This window comes from Nanorana parkeri, unplaced genomic scaffold (assembly GCF_000935625.1).
Source record: "Nanorana parkeri isolate BGI_ZX_2015 unplaced genomic scaffold, ASM93562v1 scaffold680, whole genome shotgun sequence".
Lineage (NCBI taxonomy): Eukaryota > Metazoa > Chordata > Amphibia > Anura > Dicroglossidae > Nanorana > Nanorana parkeri.
The window spans coordinates 534,741-554,336 of record NW_017306948.1 but is presented as its reverse complement, the minus strand read 5'-3'; the positions used below and the strand labels follow the sequence as shown (position 1 = coordinate 554,336).

General features: G+C 43.1%; 1 protein-coding gene across 1 annotated transcript in view; it reads right to left on the bottom strand.

Moving 5' to 3' along the window:
- Positions 1–19,596, bottom strand: part of AGO2 (argonaute 2, RISC catalytic component) — a 61,627-nt gene that overhangs the window by 2,054 nt on the left and 39,977 nt on the right. The window contains exons 8-18 of the mRNA XM_018563609.1: positions 18,513–18,660; positions 16,807–16,926; positions 15,242–15,364; positions 10,984–11,117; positions 9,524–9,708; positions 8,977–9,136; positions 7,837–7,927; positions 4,663–4,857; positions 2,647–2,781; positions 2,440–2,541; positions 240–439 (exon numbers count right to left, since the gene is read on the bottom strand). Of these exons, the coding sequence (XP_018419111.1) occupies positions 240–439; positions 2,440–2,541; positions 2,647–2,781; positions 4,663–4,857; positions 7,837–7,927; positions 8,977–9,136; positions 9,524–9,708; positions 10,984–11,117; positions 15,242–15,364; positions 16,807–16,926; positions 18,513–18,660 (1,593 nt within the window). The remainder of the gene's footprint in view (positions 1–239; positions 440–2,439; positions 2,542–2,646; positions 2,782–4,662; positions 4,858–7,836; positions 7,928–8,976; positions 9,137–9,523; positions 9,709–10,983; positions 11,118–15,241; positions 15,365–16,806; positions 16,927–18,512; positions 18,661–19,596) is intronic.

Here is a 19,596-nt window from a genome sequence, read left to right as displayed (position 1 = left end):
GGGTGCATTACAGTGTAATGTTTTGAAATGCACAAAATCTAAGCTATCGTGCCCCCTGCACACACCAGGGGCTGCACTTGATAACTCCTATGTTTACAAGGTTGACCACCACTGTTCTAGAGTCAGAAACTGGAGACACACAAGAGGCAAATAGCGCCAAACTCTTCAGTGCTCCAACAAGGTCAGAGTCCTATAATATATTTTAATCGTCATGGCAACAGCATTACATACAAACATACCTGTCATGCTCTTTATCCACAAGGTGATACCGGGCTCTAAATGCGACTAAGTGTGCGTAGTAGGCTGGGGCAGGGATAGACACAGATCGAGTGCAGCGGACATAAGTGTGACAGAGCTGGTAAGTGAGGATTTGCAGCTCATCAGAAGTAAACCGGTTGTCATCCCAAAGGACATGATAATGTGAGGGCCTGCTTGTTCCCTGTAAAGTAAAATAAATGTGAAATTATAACTATTGTAAAACCACAGTATGTACATATAAAGAAAAGCTACCGATCCATTCTGTGCTTAAAGCACACAGTACAGCAAAGGTTGACCTACAGCATGAATTTCAGCTGAAAATTGAGTCATGGGTGGACCTGCAAACCCAACCCAGCTTAACAAAAAGTTGATTAAAAAATTGTTTGAGCGGTGTGAAAAATCAGCTGAACAGTAACGGCATCCTCCGTTCAGCAGAGCCATATCATTCGGTTGCATCCTTAATAGCCAGCATTCCCTCCCTCCACGCTGAATGAGAGAACAATTACACGTGAATGGCAGCCTCTGCCACAAACAATTTAAAGGGTAACAGAACAATCTGAAAATGATCTTTCGAGAAGACTCCTGACATTTCATTCTATTCTTGTTACCATTTCTATTTAGTCACGTCTCTAAAATACGCCCCTTCCTCACCAAAGAAACCGCAAAACTCATCCACTCGTCTTGACTATTGCAACTCCCTCCTTATTGACCTTCCACTACCCAGGCTCCTCCCCCCTTCAGCCTATCATGAATGCAGCTGCCAGACTCATTCACCTTACCAACCGCTCAGTGTCTGCAACCCCCCTCTGCCAAACCTTCCACTTGCCCAAAGGATAAAATTCAAAATATTACCAGTCACATATAAAGCCATCCACAACTCTGCCCCGGATATATCTCAGACCTTGTTTCAAAATATCACCCCAACCGTCCACTCCGCTCTTCCATTGACGTCCTGCTTTCCAGCTCCCTGGTCCACTACTCCCATACTCGCCTCCAGGACTTCTCTAGAGTCTCTCCCATCCTCTGGAACCCTTTACCCCAACCTGTCCGTCTATCTCCCACCTTGACTGCCTTTAGGCGTTCCCTAAAGACTCATCTCTTCAGGGAAGCCTATCCCACGTCAACCTAACCACTGAACCTTCACATTCTCGAATAATTCAACCCCACACAGCTACCTCCTCATGTATCATTTCCCTCTCCTCTTTTAGATTGTCAGCCCTCACGGGCAGGGCCCTCCTTACAATCTTGTCTTGAATTGTGATTGTAATGTCTTCCTTATATTGTAAAGCGCTGCGCAAACTGTTATATATGCTATATAAATACTATGTAGTAATAATAATAGCCACCCTTTTCCCTGGTCTGTAATTCGCATGCACCACAAACAGCAGCTATGGAGACTTCCATTACATCAGGCTGGCAGGAGTGAAAAGTACTGTAGATCCTATGATAACCTATTCATGCTGTTCCGTACTTGCACACTTCTACTTTGTTTTTTTGGAACAATGAAAAGGTGGGCATGTAGTCTCATTAATAAGCTGTCAGATGAGCAGTGATTGGTTGGTGGGCAGGGGGACTTCTGAGTGGCACAAGAAATTGTGGGATAGTAGAGCACAAGGCAGCAACGCCAGCGTTGAACATTTTTTTTCAGCTAGACTGCATACCAGTGGAAGAGTAGTAGCGCCAGAAGGTATAGAAGGATATCAAAGCAGAGGAAGCATATTACTTTCTGTAATAGACTGATTTTAAATAAAAAGAACTGTTAGACTTTAAAGGATAAGTGCACTTATCCTTTTTATCCCCTTTCTCTGACCTAACTTAACTCCCCGAAGTCTACGGGTCTGTAATGCACAGGCGTGGCCAGGACAGTGAAGATTTGCAGTGCTAGATGTAAACAAATAGCGGAACCATGGCTGTGACAGAAGTACACATTTTTAAGGGACCCGAGGAAATTTAAGCAAACTGGGAATTAGTTCTAGCAGGGCAGGAAATTGACAACTACAATGCTAAAAAATGCATCCTATAATGGCCAGTTGTCAATAACTGAGCTCTTTAGAAAAAAAAAACGATCTCATCCTTGTATGCTCAATTATAAACTTATGCCCCAATACTTTTGGCAATATCATGCATAATGGTTATGTAAAACGTTTTTTTTACTATCGTACAGCAAAAATGTAAACATACCTGAATACCAGCATGGCTGCACAGGTAAAAATCAAACTCCGACGGGTGGGTGATTTTTGTGTCCACTGTCGTACCAGCTGGAATATTTCCACTTTTCCCCACCTGACAAGAGAAAAACAAGGAGGATATATTAACATTTATCTTCCAAACAACTCCATATCACAGACGTGACAAGAGTAATTAACATTTCCAAGTCTTTGGCCTTACCCGCTCATTTCTGTCCGTGCAGAAAAGTCGCGTGTGATGTCTTTTCTGTACAACGATAAAGGTAATGCCGGGCTGATAATCCTTTTCCAACTTGATACAGGCTTCCCTAATTGCCAATAGCTCATGATGTAACACCTGTTTCATACAAGTACAAATCAAGACAAAAATAAATCAGATTACAGTGATGTTGGTTTCGACCATATTACTCTGATCTCTTTTCTTTTTTTGTTTCAAATACATTTTTATTGAGATTTACATAGGAACAATAGGGGGTACAGACAGATGCTTACAACCCACAAACGGGCCGTTTGAGGTATCAGGTACATAAAGCTTCAAAATCTCAGGTGATAACAGGGGGGTGACCAATGGGAGAAGAAAAGAAAAAAGGGGAAACAAACAAAAGGTAGGGGGTACAGGTATATAGGGGAGGGGGTAGGGTTTAAGTGCCTTCGGTGGTCTCATGTTACCGAGACTTCTCATTGATCTCATTGGAGTTTCAATAAAGTTTCCCGTTCTTACAGCTACCTCTAGTCAATCCGAGGCAGCTAATGAGTCAGCCATTCTAATTAGATAACATATCATCTTAGTGGATGCTATGCATTCATAGTTGTAATCCAGTTATCTTTCGTCCGTAGAGTTGGGAAATCTAGTGTTGAAGGTCTATTTGGCATAGAGAGTTGTGCATAAAGGGTGACGGTGAGTCAGGGGGTATGTGTGGGGGAGGGGTTGGTTAGGAGTATGAGACAAGAGTATGGGTGAGGCGGTGTAGGATTGGTACCTACGAGACCTGAAGGTGGCTCAGTAAAGGGCGGTCAAGTCAGTTACCGTGGTGAAATAGGTCCAGCAAGCCCACATCAACCTAAAGTGGTCTAGTTTGTCTTGCTTGGTGGCCAACAACTCCTCCATTTCATATACGTGACCAACCTGTGCCAGACATTCGCAAATCGTGGGTACTTCGGTCTGTCGCAGTGGCGGGGGATGATTGTGCGTGCAGCGTTAATGAGGTGTCTGTGTAATGACTTAAACGCGCCTTTTGGCCGACCAGGTTCCCAATGTAGTAGGGAATGCGAGGGCGAGAATGGGAGTGTGGCTCCAGTGATCTTGCGTATTGCTTCGTATACCCTCCTCCAGAACGGTTGTATCTGGGGGCAGGACCAGAAGATGTGTGTGAGGGTACCATCATCTGTGTTGCACCTCCAGCACAGTGGGGACACGGTTGGGTATATGCGGTGTATCAAGTGGGGAGTCCTGTACCAAGAGACTAGGAGTTTGTAATTAGTTTCCTGCATTCTGCTATTAAATGCACATTTGGGCACCGTTGAACAGATGTCCATCCAGTCATCCTCTGGGATCGTGATGTGGAGGTTTCGGTCCCATTTAGTGCATGGGTGAGAACCGTGTGATGGAAGGTCGTTTTGGAGTAAAGCATAAAGCCAAGAGATTAGGTGTCTGGTCTGGCGTTTGCCGAGGCAGAGCCTTTCAAACGGGGTAAGGTCTCTAGAGGCGGAGGTTCTACGTATGGGGTTCGTTAGGAAATATCTGATTTGAAAGTAGACCCACCAGGGTAACGATCCTTGTTTGGCGAGGTCTGCTAGGTCGGTCTTAGGTGTGAATGTCCGGGATCTGAAAAAAAGATGTGCTCGTAGGGGAGGATCTTGGGACCAATGGGAGATGAATTCTCTTGTGACACCTGGAGGAAAATCCTGGTTATACATCAGTGGTTCCATCGGGCTATGTAGGGAAGTAATGGCTTCCCGACGTCTGGCAGAGGAGAAAATCTCCAGGGTGGTCCCTATGATTGGGTGCATGCGTATCGTAGTCGGCCACAATGCGGGTCTGAGCCATACCAGTGAGGTGAGTGGTGTCTAAGGTATCATTCTCCATTGACGCCCAAAGTTTAGTGTCAGTGTGAAGGTGCCAATGTAAGACTCTGGTGAGATGCGTCGCCTTGTAGTATCTAAATAGGTACTCTGATCTCTTTTCTATCCAGTAATCTACCCAGTTTGGACATCCTACCTGCTGGAACTGTCCTTCAGAAACCCCATCCCTGTAGAAGATGATCCGTGTGGGCTTGAAACGTGTTGACTTGTAAAACTGGATAAGCAGTTCTCGGACCATGGCAGCCAAATCTTGGATGATCTCCTGTCTGTGCTGCTGCACCCTTACAGTGGCACAATAGCGGTTGGGGTGTGCGTCCATGCTACCTACAACCTACAAGAAAAAAAAAAAAAAATTAGGAACTTGAAACCACACTAACAAGTGATTATCTTAACAGGACTGACGTGCACTACATGAGCAAAGGTTTGTGGATACCCGAGCATCGCAAGTGAAGGGTACTGTTAATGCCACAGCATACAAAGACATTGTAGACAACTGTGCTCTTCCGACCTTGTGGCAACAGTCTGGTGAAGGCTCTTTCCTTTTACAGCATGACTGTGCCTCTGTACACAAAGCCAGCTCCATAAAGATCTGCTTTGACCAGCTTTGTGTGGATGAACACGAATGGCCTGCACGGAACACTAACCTCAGGCTTATTGAACACCTTTGGCACAAATTTGATTACCAACTGCTATCCAGGTTACCTCATCCAACATTGGTACCCAAATGCTCATTTGGGCAAATGGGCACAAAATCCCAGAAAATCTTGTGAAAAGCCTTCTAAGAATGGAGGCTGTTACAGCTTCAACAAAAGGAGGGAAAGGGGTATGGAATAAGATGTCCAACAAGGTCATACAGGTGTGATGGTAAGGTGTCCACAAACAGGGCACAACTCCACATTAATGCCTATAGGTTTGGAATGGGGTATCAACCAGCTCAGGAGGTGTTATGGTCAGGTATCCACAAACTTTCTGCCATACAGTATACATGAATAATGCAATGGTTGGAGTGTCAGGAAACAGGCCACAGTAGGTAAAGCCGAATATAAAAGGGAATAATCAGAAGATGGGTGTAGACAGGGGACTTTTGTACTTGGGAACTTCTTGGAAGTTGACTAAAGCAAAATGTAAGTTCTACGACAAGCTCAATTATAAAATTGAGAAGAAGCTGTTATTCCATCTAAAGTTTGCCTAATACAACGCACATCTAGATCACAAGGGAAGTGATGTATTGGAATATCTCTAACTACTGGAAACCAAAAAAAAAATAAAAAAAAGTAGGGGTTAGGTTTCGGGGGAGAAGCTCAGAAGTAAATTTGTGAAACAGACACCTCAACATGCATCTCTCCTGATGTGTGCTTTCTTTGGTTATTCTGTGACATTTGGTACAATGAGACGAACATGTAACATGGACTGGTGTGAGCCTGTGACTGATTATATAAATAGAAAAGACAGATTTTAGCATTATGAGTAATGTGTAAATGTGCAATAACTTACTGCTGCAATCGATGGCTTTTTTCCATCCCCTGCAGGAGGATGAGTAACATCCGCTCCGAGGAATATAACCGGCTGCTGGAAGACCGGGGGCCTGAGAAGGAAGGCACATTTTATAGTTGCCACTGAAACAAGGACACTGATCAATGCAGATTTAAAGGGTAAACGGATTGCCAGTTAAGTTATCCTAATGGGCACTGATGCATACAGGACTGAACGGCAAGGAGCAGGCTACACAGAAAACAACTCAGAGGAGCTGATACAGGCAAGTATGTGGCTCGGAAGTACTTAAATTGTACCATAGTGTATCTAAAGACATTTATTTTCTATTTTTGGATAAAGCGGGTTGATGTTTGTGCCCTCATTGCAGAGTCTTTCTATTTCTCCTGGAGACAAATCTGGTGGCTTTACATGTACTATAAAACTGCACTTCAGGGTAAGCAAATAATGTCTGAATAGAAGTCATGTGCATTATTCTTGAATCTTTGTGCACTTTGTGCAGTCATCCAGTGAGAAACTTGGAGCCTTCTGTAATAAAGACCGGTCATTACTGCTCTCTCCTTGTGCAGGGTGACTGGTCGTGTCTCCACCCCCTCCTGTAATAAAGACCGCTCACTGCTGCTCTCGCTCTCTCTCCCCTTGTGCAGGGTGACTGGTCTTGTCTTCTGCTCTCTCCTTGTAGGAACTTGAAACCACACTAACAAGTGATTATCTTAACAGGACTGACGTGCACTACATGAGCAAAGGTTTGTGGATACCCGAGCATCGCAAGTGAAGGGTACTGTTAATGCCACAGCATACAAAGACATTGTAGACAACTGTGCTCTTCCGACCTTGTGGCAACAGTCTGGTGAAGGCTCTTTCCTTTTACAGCATGACTGTGCCTCTGTACACAAAGCCAGCTCCATAAAGATCTGCTTTGACCAGCTTTGTGTGGATGAACACGAATGGCCTGCACGGAACACTAACCTCAGGCTTATTGAACACCTTTGGCACAAATTTGATTACCAACTGCTATCCAGGTTACCTCATCCAACATTGGTACCCAAATGCTCATTTGGGCAAATGGGCACAAAATCCCAGAAAATCTTGTGAAAAGCCTTCTAAGAATGGAGGCTGTTACAGCTTCAACAAAAGGAGGGAAAGGGGTATGGAATAAGATGTCCAACAAGGTCATACAGGTGTGATGGTAAGGTGTCCACAAACAGGGCACAACTCCACATTAATGCCTATAGGTTTGGAATGGGGTATCAACCAGCTCAGGAGGTGTTATGGTCAGGTATCCACAAACTTTCTGCCATACAGTATACATGAATAATGCAATGGTTGGAGTGTCAGGAAACAGGCCACAGTAGGTAAAGCCGAATATAAAAGGGAATAATCAGAAGATGGGTGTAGACAGGGGACTTTTGTACTTGGGAACTTCTTGGAAGTTGACTAAAGCAAAATGTAAGTTCTACGACAAGCTCAATTATAAAATTGAGAAGAAGCTGTTATTCCATCTAAAGTTTGCCTAATACAACGCACATCTAGATCACAAGGGAAGTGATGTATTGGAATATCTCTAACTACTGGAAACCAAAAAAAAAATAAAAAAAAGTAGGGGTTAGGTTTCGGGGGAGAAGCTCAGAAGTAAATTTGTGAAACAGACACCTCAACATGCATCTCTCCTGATGTGTGCTTTCTTTGGTTATTCTGTGACATTTGGTACAATGAGACGAACATGTAACATGGACTGGTGTGAGCCTGTGACTGATTATATAAATAGAAAAGACAGATTTTAGCATTATGAGTAATGTGTAAATGTGCAATAACTTACTGCTGCAATCGATGGCTTTTTTCCATCCCCTGCAGGAGGATGAGTAACATCCGCTCCGAGGAATATAACCGGCTGCTGGAAGACCGGGGGCCTGAGAAGGAAGGCACATTTTATAGTTGCCACTGAAACAAGGACACTGATCAATGCAGATTTAAAGGGTAAACGGATTGCCAGTTAAGTTATCCTAATGGGCACTGATGCATACAGGACTGAACGGCAAGGAGCAGGCTACACAGAAAACAACTCAGAGGAGCTGATACAGGCAAGTATGTGGCTCGGAAGTACTTAAATTGTACCATAGTGTATCTAAAGACATTTATTTTCTATTTTTGGATAAAGCGGGTTGATGTTTGTGCCCTCATTGCAGAGTCTTTCTATTTCTCCTGGAGACAAATCTGGTGGCTTTACATGTACTATAAAACTGCACTTCAGGGTAAGCAAATAATGTCTGAATAGAAGTCATGTGCATTATTCTTGAATCTTTGTGCACTTTGTGCAGTCATCCAGTGAGAAACTTGGAGCCTTCTGTAATAAAGACCGGTCATTACTGCTCTCTCCTTGTGCAGGGTGACTGGTCGTGTCTCCACCCCCTCCTGTAATAAAGACCGCTCACTGCTGCTCTCGCTCTCTCTCCCCTTGTGCAGGGTGACTGGTCTTGTCTTCTGCTCTCTCCTTGTGCAGGGTGACTGGTCTTGTCTTCTGCTCTCTCCTTGTGCAGGGTGACTGGTCTTGTCTTCTGCTCTCTTCTTTTGTTCTCTGCAAGCAACCTGTTGGGCCCCTTCCACAGCTCTGCTCAGGCTATGCACAGCACAGTGATGTCAACAAAATTTTTTCACAGTAATAACTAAATTTGCAAAACCATTTGATGCCCACAAAGTTAATTTTCATCCTTTGTAGCTAGAGGTATAAATTGAAATTAAAGTGCCCGTTTATCTTTAGGTTTACCGACTGAAAACATTTACAGAATGATTTACACGTGCAAGATAAAGTATGCTCATTGATCTGCCACTCACAAATGCATACACCCTTACTAAAGATACTTCCAAATGTGCTACTCATGTACCTGTATATAAAGTATAAACCACAAGTCATAATGAAGTTGGACATATAACAATTACTTTTCACCGGGCCTCATCTTACCTGCCCTGGGGTAACAAAATGTTATTGACGCCTCCTAACTTGACATTAATCTTCAGGCAGAGGTTAGACAGAGTCTGCGGTGTAGTTCTCTGTACATTTTTCATCTGCACACACTGCGTCGCCATGCCCAGCACAGTGTCTCCCACACGTTTTACCTCCGCTAAAATACATAATTAAGTTATTCCCATTAAATTGTCAAATAGTCACAGAAAAAGAAAGATAATCCAAAATATTAACAGATATAAAATCTGGTTGTATATAACAACCAGGAAGAAAGGTAGTATTGGATGTGTGGTCATGCATTTACCTCCTAAGGTCCCTTCACATGGGCTGAGCAGTATGTCAGCCAAACCTTGGTACTTAACCCCAAACGATATGAACCCAAAGTGTGGTTCAGCAGTCCACACTGCACCAATGAAATATCACGTTGGGTGAATTAAACCTTTAACTAGGATATGCAAGTCTTGTATATAAAATACATTGAATGGGATTTCCTACAGCAGAGGAAGACCAAGTGGGGAGGAAATCATGGAATCATGGGACTTACCATACACAGGGGTCTTTCCGGGGAGAATTACAACAATCAGCTGTAGGCCAGTATAGGTGTTCTTCAGATGCCTGAACATGGGCTCCACACTGTCTGCTCCTTGAGCATATTTGCAAAAACATGGCTGCCCCTGAATGGGCATTCCTGCATCGCGAGAGATCTTCCGCAACTGTTCAGTGAAAGTTCTAAAGAAAGAGAAACTGGCTAAGAAAAGTGGTACACAGAAAAGGACAACTGTACACCTAGCAGAATATTACCAGAATAGCAACTGGGAAGTCAGGCTAAAATTAACAGGAAGGATTCTTAAAGGCCATCTGCAGGCTAGAGATTTATTTGTTAAAAACAGTGCTCCAGGCAGTGTTAAAATAAATAAAACAGCTCAGGTTACAATAGTTACCTTCAACCGGGAACAGTCCCTTGGAGTACCCCTTCTCTGTCCCAAGACGTCCTCAGTCTTCCGGGCTGAATGACCATTAGCGTCACTCATCCTGGAAGACTGGGCATGTACTGCAAGTGAAGGGCATCATGTTCCTATCTTGTGCCACCATGGAGCTCTTCATTTAGCATACTTGTGCGTAGGGTTGTACAGATACCAAGTACAGTACTCGGTAAAGTACAGATACTTTTGAGCTCCAAGACTAGGCTAGAGAAAAATTCAAAAATTAGGAGGCAGCTGTCATTTGTAAGGAGCACACGGAGCTCCTGGGATTTGTACATCTCTGTTTTAATGTACGATTTTGTTTTTATAAATAAAGGGATGCACAGATACCAGTTTTGCGAGTACGAGTACTGGTACTTGCAGAGTACTTACAAGTACGAGTACTGATACATTTTTGTTTATTGTCATGTGACAGTTTTTCTAAAACAATGCAGACTAATGATTTCAGGACAGTGGTGGAGCGCCAGAGCCAGGTCCCAGCTGCAACCGCTGCAACCCTAATAGTTCTCATGCAAATGACAAGTATCTGCACTGGTACTCGAAAAGTATCTGTGCATCCCTACTTGTGCGGAGCACAGTGCTGACATCACCTGGCCACTGCTCTCTGCATCAGGCCTCATTCACACCATACAGCTGCATGAAAGTGTCTCGCGGATGTTTGTTTCCCATATTTGGCGCACATTCCCATTGATTTTAAGGGGCTCCATGTGTTTTCCCAGCTGCATCTGGGGTGTCTAACAAGTAATGGAACCGCAAGAGTGTTACATGTGTGTTTTGTGAACGTTTAGCAAATTATGTGGCTTTTCCCACATTTAGGGCACATTCATGGAACACAATGGTGTCAACAGGGGCTCAATGAGGATCACCCAATGCCAGAAGATGCCTGGGACCATGTGGTGTCACATGACCATCCCAAAGACTTCAGGAAATGAATTAAAAAAAAAAAACCTACCAATGAGAGTGTGAGCACGGAGTTGAGCTTTAACCTTCATAAGGCACATCGAGTACAACAAAGACTTACTTGAGGTGAAGTTCCGTACATTGCCGCTGAGGAGCAAAGCAAGCTATCGCCCACACTTTAATTTCAATGCCAGTGTGGAACTGTTTATTCCTCATATCCCACACACCCTGGACAGGGGTGGCAATGGCCTTATTCTGAAAAGAAATACAAGTCCTGATTTGCTTCGATAAGACAAAATTGAACCACAACCAAAGCACAGCCAAGCTCCCATTCCCAACCCCATTTCTCAGCCAAAACACACAAAACAAAATATGTGTAAACTAGGAAACAAAACTTTCTAAAATGTCTAAAGGTTGAGAGGTTACCGAGTTGTCATGGTTACTTAAAAAAAAGTGCACATATCCCATTTACCCCTTTCCCCTGACCTAACCTAATGCATCACCTCCATCCTTCCACAGATGTATACTTACTTCGATCTAATGGCTGTGGCATTCAGGGTGTTTACATCCAGTGCCACAAGTCTTCACTATTCTGTCTGCTCTTGTATATTACAACCCCATAAACTTCTATGGGATTGATTGTCTCACTTAGCCTCAGGACACAGCTCCATAGATGTGATCAGGACGGTGCAGATTGGCAATGCTGGATGTAAACAAACGGGGGCTGCAGCTGTTGGATCAAGGTAAATCTACACCTTGAAGGGGTTAGGTCGGGTGGGGGGAGAAGCATACGTGCACTTTGTTTTAAAGTGCATGTAACATAGTGAATCTGTCAGAACTTTAAATTCTTAGGGCAACAGATGAATCAAAATAAGCTCCATTAAAGCTCCATTAAAAAGGAGAACTATGAGGTGAGTGATTTTCACTCAACCTCATAGTTGGGAGTCGACGTGTGACAATGAAACTGTCACACATCGGCTCAATAGATTGGGAAGTGAGCGAACACATACCGGCGCTCGCTCACTTCTCGATCATCTCCCTGCAGAGAGCGGTGACCCGTCACCCACGGCTCCCTGCAGGGATTCCCCCCCTCCCCAATCATCCAGCGCTGAGTGTCGGAACGGACGGGGGAGGGAACAGCTGGCTCTGCCTCTAGATGGGCAAAGCCAGCTGTCAATCACACAGCTGGGTACATCTCAACAGTAATGTCGTCCCAGCTGCGGCGGTCTCAGTATACTGCGAGCTGCGTCACGGGAGAACGCTAGTTGGTGTCTTCCCATGACCCTTAGGAGAACTATGGGGAAAAGCACTGACCCCATAGTTCTTTATCTCCAAGACCTAATTTTTGTTTTTCTTTTAGAATATTTGTAAACATCGGCTTAACTTGCAGCATTTTAATGCTACCCTCTCAACAAAAATAATTGGATCAACTCATTAACTTGAATACACAAAATGTTTCTCTTCCAATAAATTGTTTCTTCTACTTGAAGATTTAGAAAATAACCTGTGTACAGATGAGGCCACTAGAAATGCTAGTTATATGTATTTGGACCCATCTGGCCCGCAGACTATCCCCCCTGCTCTGGCAGTCTAATGACCCTGAGCAATCAGATCCAATACAGTGTATTAGATGTGGGGACGCCAAACATTCCACCGCCAGAGCAATTTACTTCTTACTGGAATTATTCTCTAAAGCTGAAGTCCAGCATTTCTTTGGATAAAAAGGGCATCTTAAAAAGGTGGTAATGCAAGATAAAATATCTCTTTAAGGGCCAACTAACAGCTTTATACTGGTGAACCTGGTGACCTCTCAGACATGCCAAAGTATGTGCTGTATTGCTTGTCACCCACTTCTCTGCCAATGATGTGAAGTAGAATGTACCCATCACCAAACAACCTGAAAATACACAGCTGGCTGTCTGGCATCATAGGAAGCTTATTTTAACATTGAACAATTAAGAGGTCTATGCATGGGTTCATCATCAATCCTGACATTCAGCTTCAACAGACCAGACAAATGATACTGTGTAATAAAACTGTTGGAGGTGCCAAGACCAAGTTTTGTTCAGCCAGGAACACAAATGGGGATCAAGCTTCAGCTGCTTCTTTCCTATTTCTTAACACTGATATTTATTTGTACTCAAGGGTGATTAAAGCACCATAAAGAGTAAGAATTCCCATGATGGTTACTGTATAAAGTGCTAATCAGATATGAAGCTTGGAAGGATGCCAAGTATCACAAAAACGTGTTACTGAGCCCAGTCTACAAAATACTGAAAATTAATCTAAACTAGATTGGCAAAGTGGGTTAGACACCAGATAGACAGCAGGCACCTCTTAGTGGTTTGAGGACTTAAAAAAAAAAAAAGCATAAAAACACTGACTGTGCTACTTGCAGTTCATAAGTTACACTTCCTTACATAATTCTGCATCTCAGTACATTAGGAAATGTTTTGAGACTCCATTATCTGGGATAAAATGTTTTCAGTCGCCATCTTTACTATAATATTACATAATAAAATGTTTAAATCTTTAAGGGTCACAGATTCTATTCTCTCAATCTGGCTTACTTCTACATCAGAGCAGTTATCAGTTCTACCAGAACACACTTTAAGCTGTGGTTACATGTATGCTTTTTAGCAGTGAGAAATTTAAAGTGACACTAAACTCAGGAGTTGAATGTATTTTTAAGATTCAAGTACCTTAACTATTAACAAAAATGTATCTTTATTTGTGTATCACTCGGCTGTAGATCCTCCAATCATCTCTGAATTGGTGCCGACACTGTCCTTCCTTCTGGAGGGGGGCTACTTTTGTTCCCCATGGTCCCAGTGTGTGTTGTAAAGTAGTCACCGCTCCAAGCTCAATCCCGGCATGGACCACTATCATACAAATCCGTAAACTAAGCATGAGATTGTAGTCCATCCCGGGACTGAGCTTGGAGAGGTGACTACTTTACAACACACACAGGGACCATGGGGAACAAAAGTAGCTGCCCTCCAGAAGGAAGGACAGTGTCAGCACCAATTCAGAGATGATTTGAGGATCTACAGCCGAGTGATACACAAATAAGATAGATTGTTGTTAATAGTTAAGGTACTTGGATGTATTTTTAAGGTTTAAGTCCTGTGTTTAGAGTCACATTAATGGTCCAGTTTTGAAATTCAATTGCCCAATGATGAAATTATTTTTGCATCAAATTGAATTCTGTAGGACCCCTTGCACAGGAAGACAGACTTGCATGACTGACCTTCCATACTAGCACACTCTCGCAATCTACTACAGCAGCAAAAATTATCAGAGTGCTGGGTGATGTTCTCCACTTTAGAGCAAATCCCTGCTTTGCCTGGGCAGGGCAAAAATCAACAGGTTAACTCAATTGCCACCCAACTGTATACCTTCCATCCCTTTGCTACCCTGCTAATACATTCAGCCACCAGGAGTGAAGACAAGAAGTACTGTGAAAGCTACGTCATTACACAGGGCTGGGGACTCTCTCCATGCCCCCCATATGGCAGTGATATGAGAGAAAAAGTACTTGTCTTTGCTCCTGGCACCTCAATAGAGGAGCAGGGTAGGGAAGCAAAGACAAGTATGAACGTAGATCAGGAAGGCAATTAAGTGAGCCTGTCGCATTGCCCTGAAAACATTGACATCGCTGCAATACATGCACATTTCCCTACGTCTTGTCTCTTAAAAATGGCTACAAGTAAATACCCGTTTATCTGTTAGAAATCCACTGAGGTAATTGCCGGTTTAAGATGAAAATGCTGCTTGTGCTACTCTGATCCAAGCAGTGTTGGCCCTGAGCTCTCATGCTCAAACTACAGAACACCTCCACCTATGTTATGGTATTCTGTAGTACAGCAGAGATTACTTGGGCAGAGCCAATACTACTTAGGATTTTGGTGCAGAAAAGGCACAGGGCCGTCAGCGCAAAGCACACTGGATTTCTGGCAAATCAGCAGGTATTTTTCTGTACGTGCAGCGTTTTTAAAGTCATAAATCATAGGGAAAGGCGCATATAGAGCAGATATTAAATAAATGTATTTTTCATTTTGCCCAGACATGCACTGGGCTATTAATGAGTATTCACTCAAATCTCCTGCAAAAGCATGAACAGATTATTTTCGGTGTGATCATGTTAAATGTCCACAATGAAAAAAACTGCCACAGCTTAAGTGATGTTCCAAAACTAACAGTTAAAACAAAAAACACAAACAAACCAATACAAACGAGCAGACATTCGACAGACCAGCACAAGCATATTGAGTCACTGTATGAAGCAAAGCCATGCCAAGACAAGCAGCGCACATCACAGAATAAAGATCAAGAACCATTGAGATGTCTACCAAGGGAGCATTTGGCTCTTCCCATACCCTGCCTCCGTATAGGATTGAAGGAGGTTGTAGGACTCTTCCGGTTACATCTGTCATGTCATCTTTTACCATAATACCAAATTCCCGTACAAACGGATCAGTATTAAAACTTGCACTGCGCATCTGTAAAAAGGAAACAAGGATTATAAAAATTACTACAACAGAGGGGCAGAGAAGAAAGAAACGTCCAAGTCAGAAGGATGCGGCAAGGCTTGTAGAGTACCTGGGTGCAGTCAAGAAGCTTTGGCTAGATTTAAAAAAGGTACAAACAAGCACCCTTCAGCATCTGGTCTGGTGGGCAGTTGTTCATTTCACAGGATTGAGGATAATGTAGGGTCACTTCATCAAGAAACAACTCTTTGGTCACCAGCCTAACCTTGCCGCCATTTGTCTTGTCCCATGACAAGCACTTAGCCCAGGGGTGAGCAACTCTGTCCCTCCAGCTGTTGTGGAACTACACGTTCTATGAGGCATTGCAAGGCTGACTTCCAGAGGCAGGTTGGGATTTGTAGTTAAAGGCCAGCTGGAGGGCCACCGTTGCACACCCCTGACTTAGTTCATCAATTTGTGACATGCTGCATACTAAATAACTATATAAAGTTATGAAACAGAATCTGATTACGCTGTACCATACACTGTACATAGTCCATACACATCATTCTTCTTACCTAAAATGAGCTTTTGCTCTACTATGCTTACTGCTGCCATGCAGTCATATACACCAATGCAAATTTGTCCATAAGAAAATTAATCTACTAGAATATAATTGGATTAAGAAGCACAACTGCTGAAAAGAGTGGTAGGATCTCAGCAACAGAGGTAGTGCTGTAAATCAAAAAAGCAGTGGGCAGGACCAGGTGCTCACTGACAAGCTACAGGCCTGTGAATCAGCAAGGATCATGCAGATAACTGCCACCCCCTCATTATCATGTGATCCCACTGTAGTGCAAGCAGACACCCCCTACATGAGTGACAATGCTGCTCTGAATTCAAGCAGTGCAGCATCTTTGCCACCTCCATCACAAGAAGCTGCATTAAGTGGAATACACTGGCAGGCTCAACGGGTATTTGAGAAACTTTGCAGGGGTACTAAGAGACTGTACATGCAGATGCACTCATAATTAAAAGCTGTAGAACATATTGTTTTAATGGGAGCCCATAGTACTACAATCGAAACCGTTAACTCAACTACTTTGGATGCAAGCATGTATTCCGACATGAAATTCCAGAAGCAGCCAAAAACAAAGTGTAACTTGTGGGCAAGCAATGTCACTAGTTACTGCTTCAAGTTATAGGCTGCACCCTCTTTTATGCCATAAGAGCCAACGCAACTGGCTTGAGCTAAAAATGACCACCAGCATATTTAAGATACGCTATTTTAAAACATTTACTGTTGTGCGATTTCTGCTTCCTCAGTAAAAAGACTACAGTAACGCTGTGCAACTAACAAGCATTGGCAGAATTTCATCTGCGAGTCTTCCCGTGGGATTGCGCTATGTTTATGTGCCTATGGTAACGCTCTCAGGAGAGAAGTAGCTCTGGCAAAGCGATTATAAACCTCTTACCAATTTACTGATCTCTTCTTGGCGGTCTGGAGCTGAGCGGGCAGTGGCTCTTATCATAGTGGAGGTTTGATTGTCTGTCAGTTTCTTTATGCACCTTTGTCCTGCCACTATATTGCATACCTAACGAGAGAACAAAAGCAATGCATTAAAATAATATCCTTTATAAAAGAAAAAACAAACAAACATCACAGCATTTTAAACAGATGGGTGTACTTTGCACAATGGATTTAGGTTTGTATTAAGTCATCACATTTTATTTGGAAGTGTAATGGCTTGAGAATGACTCAATTTAGATGCTCTAGAGTGCAAGTTCTGGAGAACAAAAAAAAAACCAAACGCTCATTAACAAGACTGGATCAAATCATGGATAACTTGCAACCAATTCAAGGTTTCAAGTCCATTAAACCCTTTCCCATCAGCCGTATGTATATATGTGGAAGCACAGTATTTGGTGCTGCCACATATATGCATTTGGCCAGCATCGCTGTGTGGTGCTGAGTGGGGTTTATCAGCATCCACAGCATTGACCGCGTTGTCACAGTCTGCTTCTGGCCACCTAGCAACAAAAAGGGTGCAAGTAGGATAGTCTCGTGATCAGGGTGACAATAAATCAATGAGCACATGATTAAGAGGCCACCCTACCAGTCCCTAGCCTTAAGGCTGGATTCACACCTAGGCGTCAGCTATTAGGCGCATTATGCGTGCGTCTCCTTTGAGCAGTTTGCACGAGGTTTACAAGCAGATTTGGTAAACATTCATGTCAATGGGCAAACCGCGAGCAAAAAAAAAAAAAAACAGAAACACGCGTCTATTGAGTAAATGGGACAAAACTAGCTGAAATATGCCACAAAGTAGCTCATGTACTATTTTGAGCGACAGGCACATTTCTGCTTGCGACAAAACTCACAGGTGTGAACGGGGCCAAAAAAAAAAGGGATTTCTGGGGTGGAGCGTTTTGTCGAGCTGAATCAGCTGCGACAAAACGCCTAGATGTGAACCTTGACCTACTGAAAAAGGTCAGTTTCCGCAAGCAAAAACGGATTAAGAAAATTAGATTACAAGTTTTGCAGCCCCACAAGTACACAGACCCGGGGTTCTTAACCTCTTTATGATTACAGGCCCATGATGGATTGCCCAATATGTCCCCAAACACCTTCACCAAACTGGGGAAATTAATGTCACCACTATTCCAATTAGGTGCCGGTAGGTTTTCAAAACACGAGGGAAATTAATCAAAACTGGACCAGACAAAATCTGGAGCAGCTGTGCACGGCAACCAATCAGCATCTACCTTTCCTTTTCAAACCTTAACTGAACAAACTGAGGAGAGAAGCTGATTGGTTGTCGTAGGCAACTGCACCAGATTGTTCTGCTCCAGGATTGATAAATTACCCCCAGTGTGTCAATAGCATAGTTTTACTTTGTATATCCCTATCATTTGCGTCCAAAGGCTCCAGTTAAAAAACCCCCACGAGATTACAAACACAGAAAGACAACTTGCGGTTTTTAAGGAGGTGGCCACCAGGTGAATTAACCACCTTCCCCATCGATCACAATGAGCAATGGTTTCTTACATGAGTACGATTCTCAGTGCATCATCCGTGTATAATTCCCTGGTTACCACCAATGTCACCTGTGCCCCTTTCAACTTGTTGCAGACTATCACAGGACAAATAAGAGACAGACATGAGTTCTGAGATGCTTGCCTCGAGAGGGAGGTATGTGTGTTTCTGCTCCTGCCCGACCTGTAAACATGGAAGATGAGGGTAGCGAAGTACTAGTTTGTGTCTATCCTTGAAGTACTGTGCAACGGTACATTCCACCGTTTGCCCGCTCTCTTGCTGGAGAGGGAATCTATAGGAAGAAAGAGTGAACACAAGATACAACCGTATACACACACATCAGTAACTAGGAAAACATTTTTTAAAAAGGTAAGATAGCCATGTATGCAAGTATAGATGGCCCAGTTTTAAAATCTAGGTCAGACTTGGTAGCTGAAACACTAATGGTTTATTCACACTGCCTGCATTTGCATCTATTTCTTTTTATCTTTTTATCTTCTGAAAGTAGATAAAAAAAAAAAAAAAAAGTAAAATGTAAAAAGCGCGTACAATTATAGAAAAACACCAGTGGCCACAAATGTAGGATCCGTCTACTTCGGAGTGATATATTTACTCTATGGCCCTTTTCACACAGGTGTGTGATCGGGTCTGCATTTGTGTTTCAGACGGACCTGATCGGACGCCCAATTCTAGTCTATGTGCAGCCAGGTCCAAACAGACGGGCATACGTTTACACCTGGCAAGGTCCAGAAAACACAAAATGGAACAGTTTCAAAGAATCTGATCGTGTCGGACACATTAAACGTCCGGACACATTGGTTTACATCCGATTCCCCATAGACCGACATTGAGTCTGGTAATGGAGGAAAAAAGCTGGATGGACACAGATGTCACAGCGGTGAATCCGATCTGTACCGCGCAGATCCCCCACTCAAGCTTGTGTGAAAAGGGCCTAAATTGCTTAAAACTCATGTTACATATTTTTTTCCAAATGTAATGCTGAATACAATATTATACTATTAATATTGTAATTAAAACACAAATGATAAATGCTTTAATGTAAAAAAAATAATGTAATTGCTTCTAAAAGTTATCCAACCAGACACCAACAGCCCTGCACCTTCCTGGCATAGAATGCATTCCATATTTAAGTTCTTCTGGAGTAACATGATACAAACACTTTATTATAGATTATACAGGATCTCTTGTTTCTCGGTCATTTTACAAT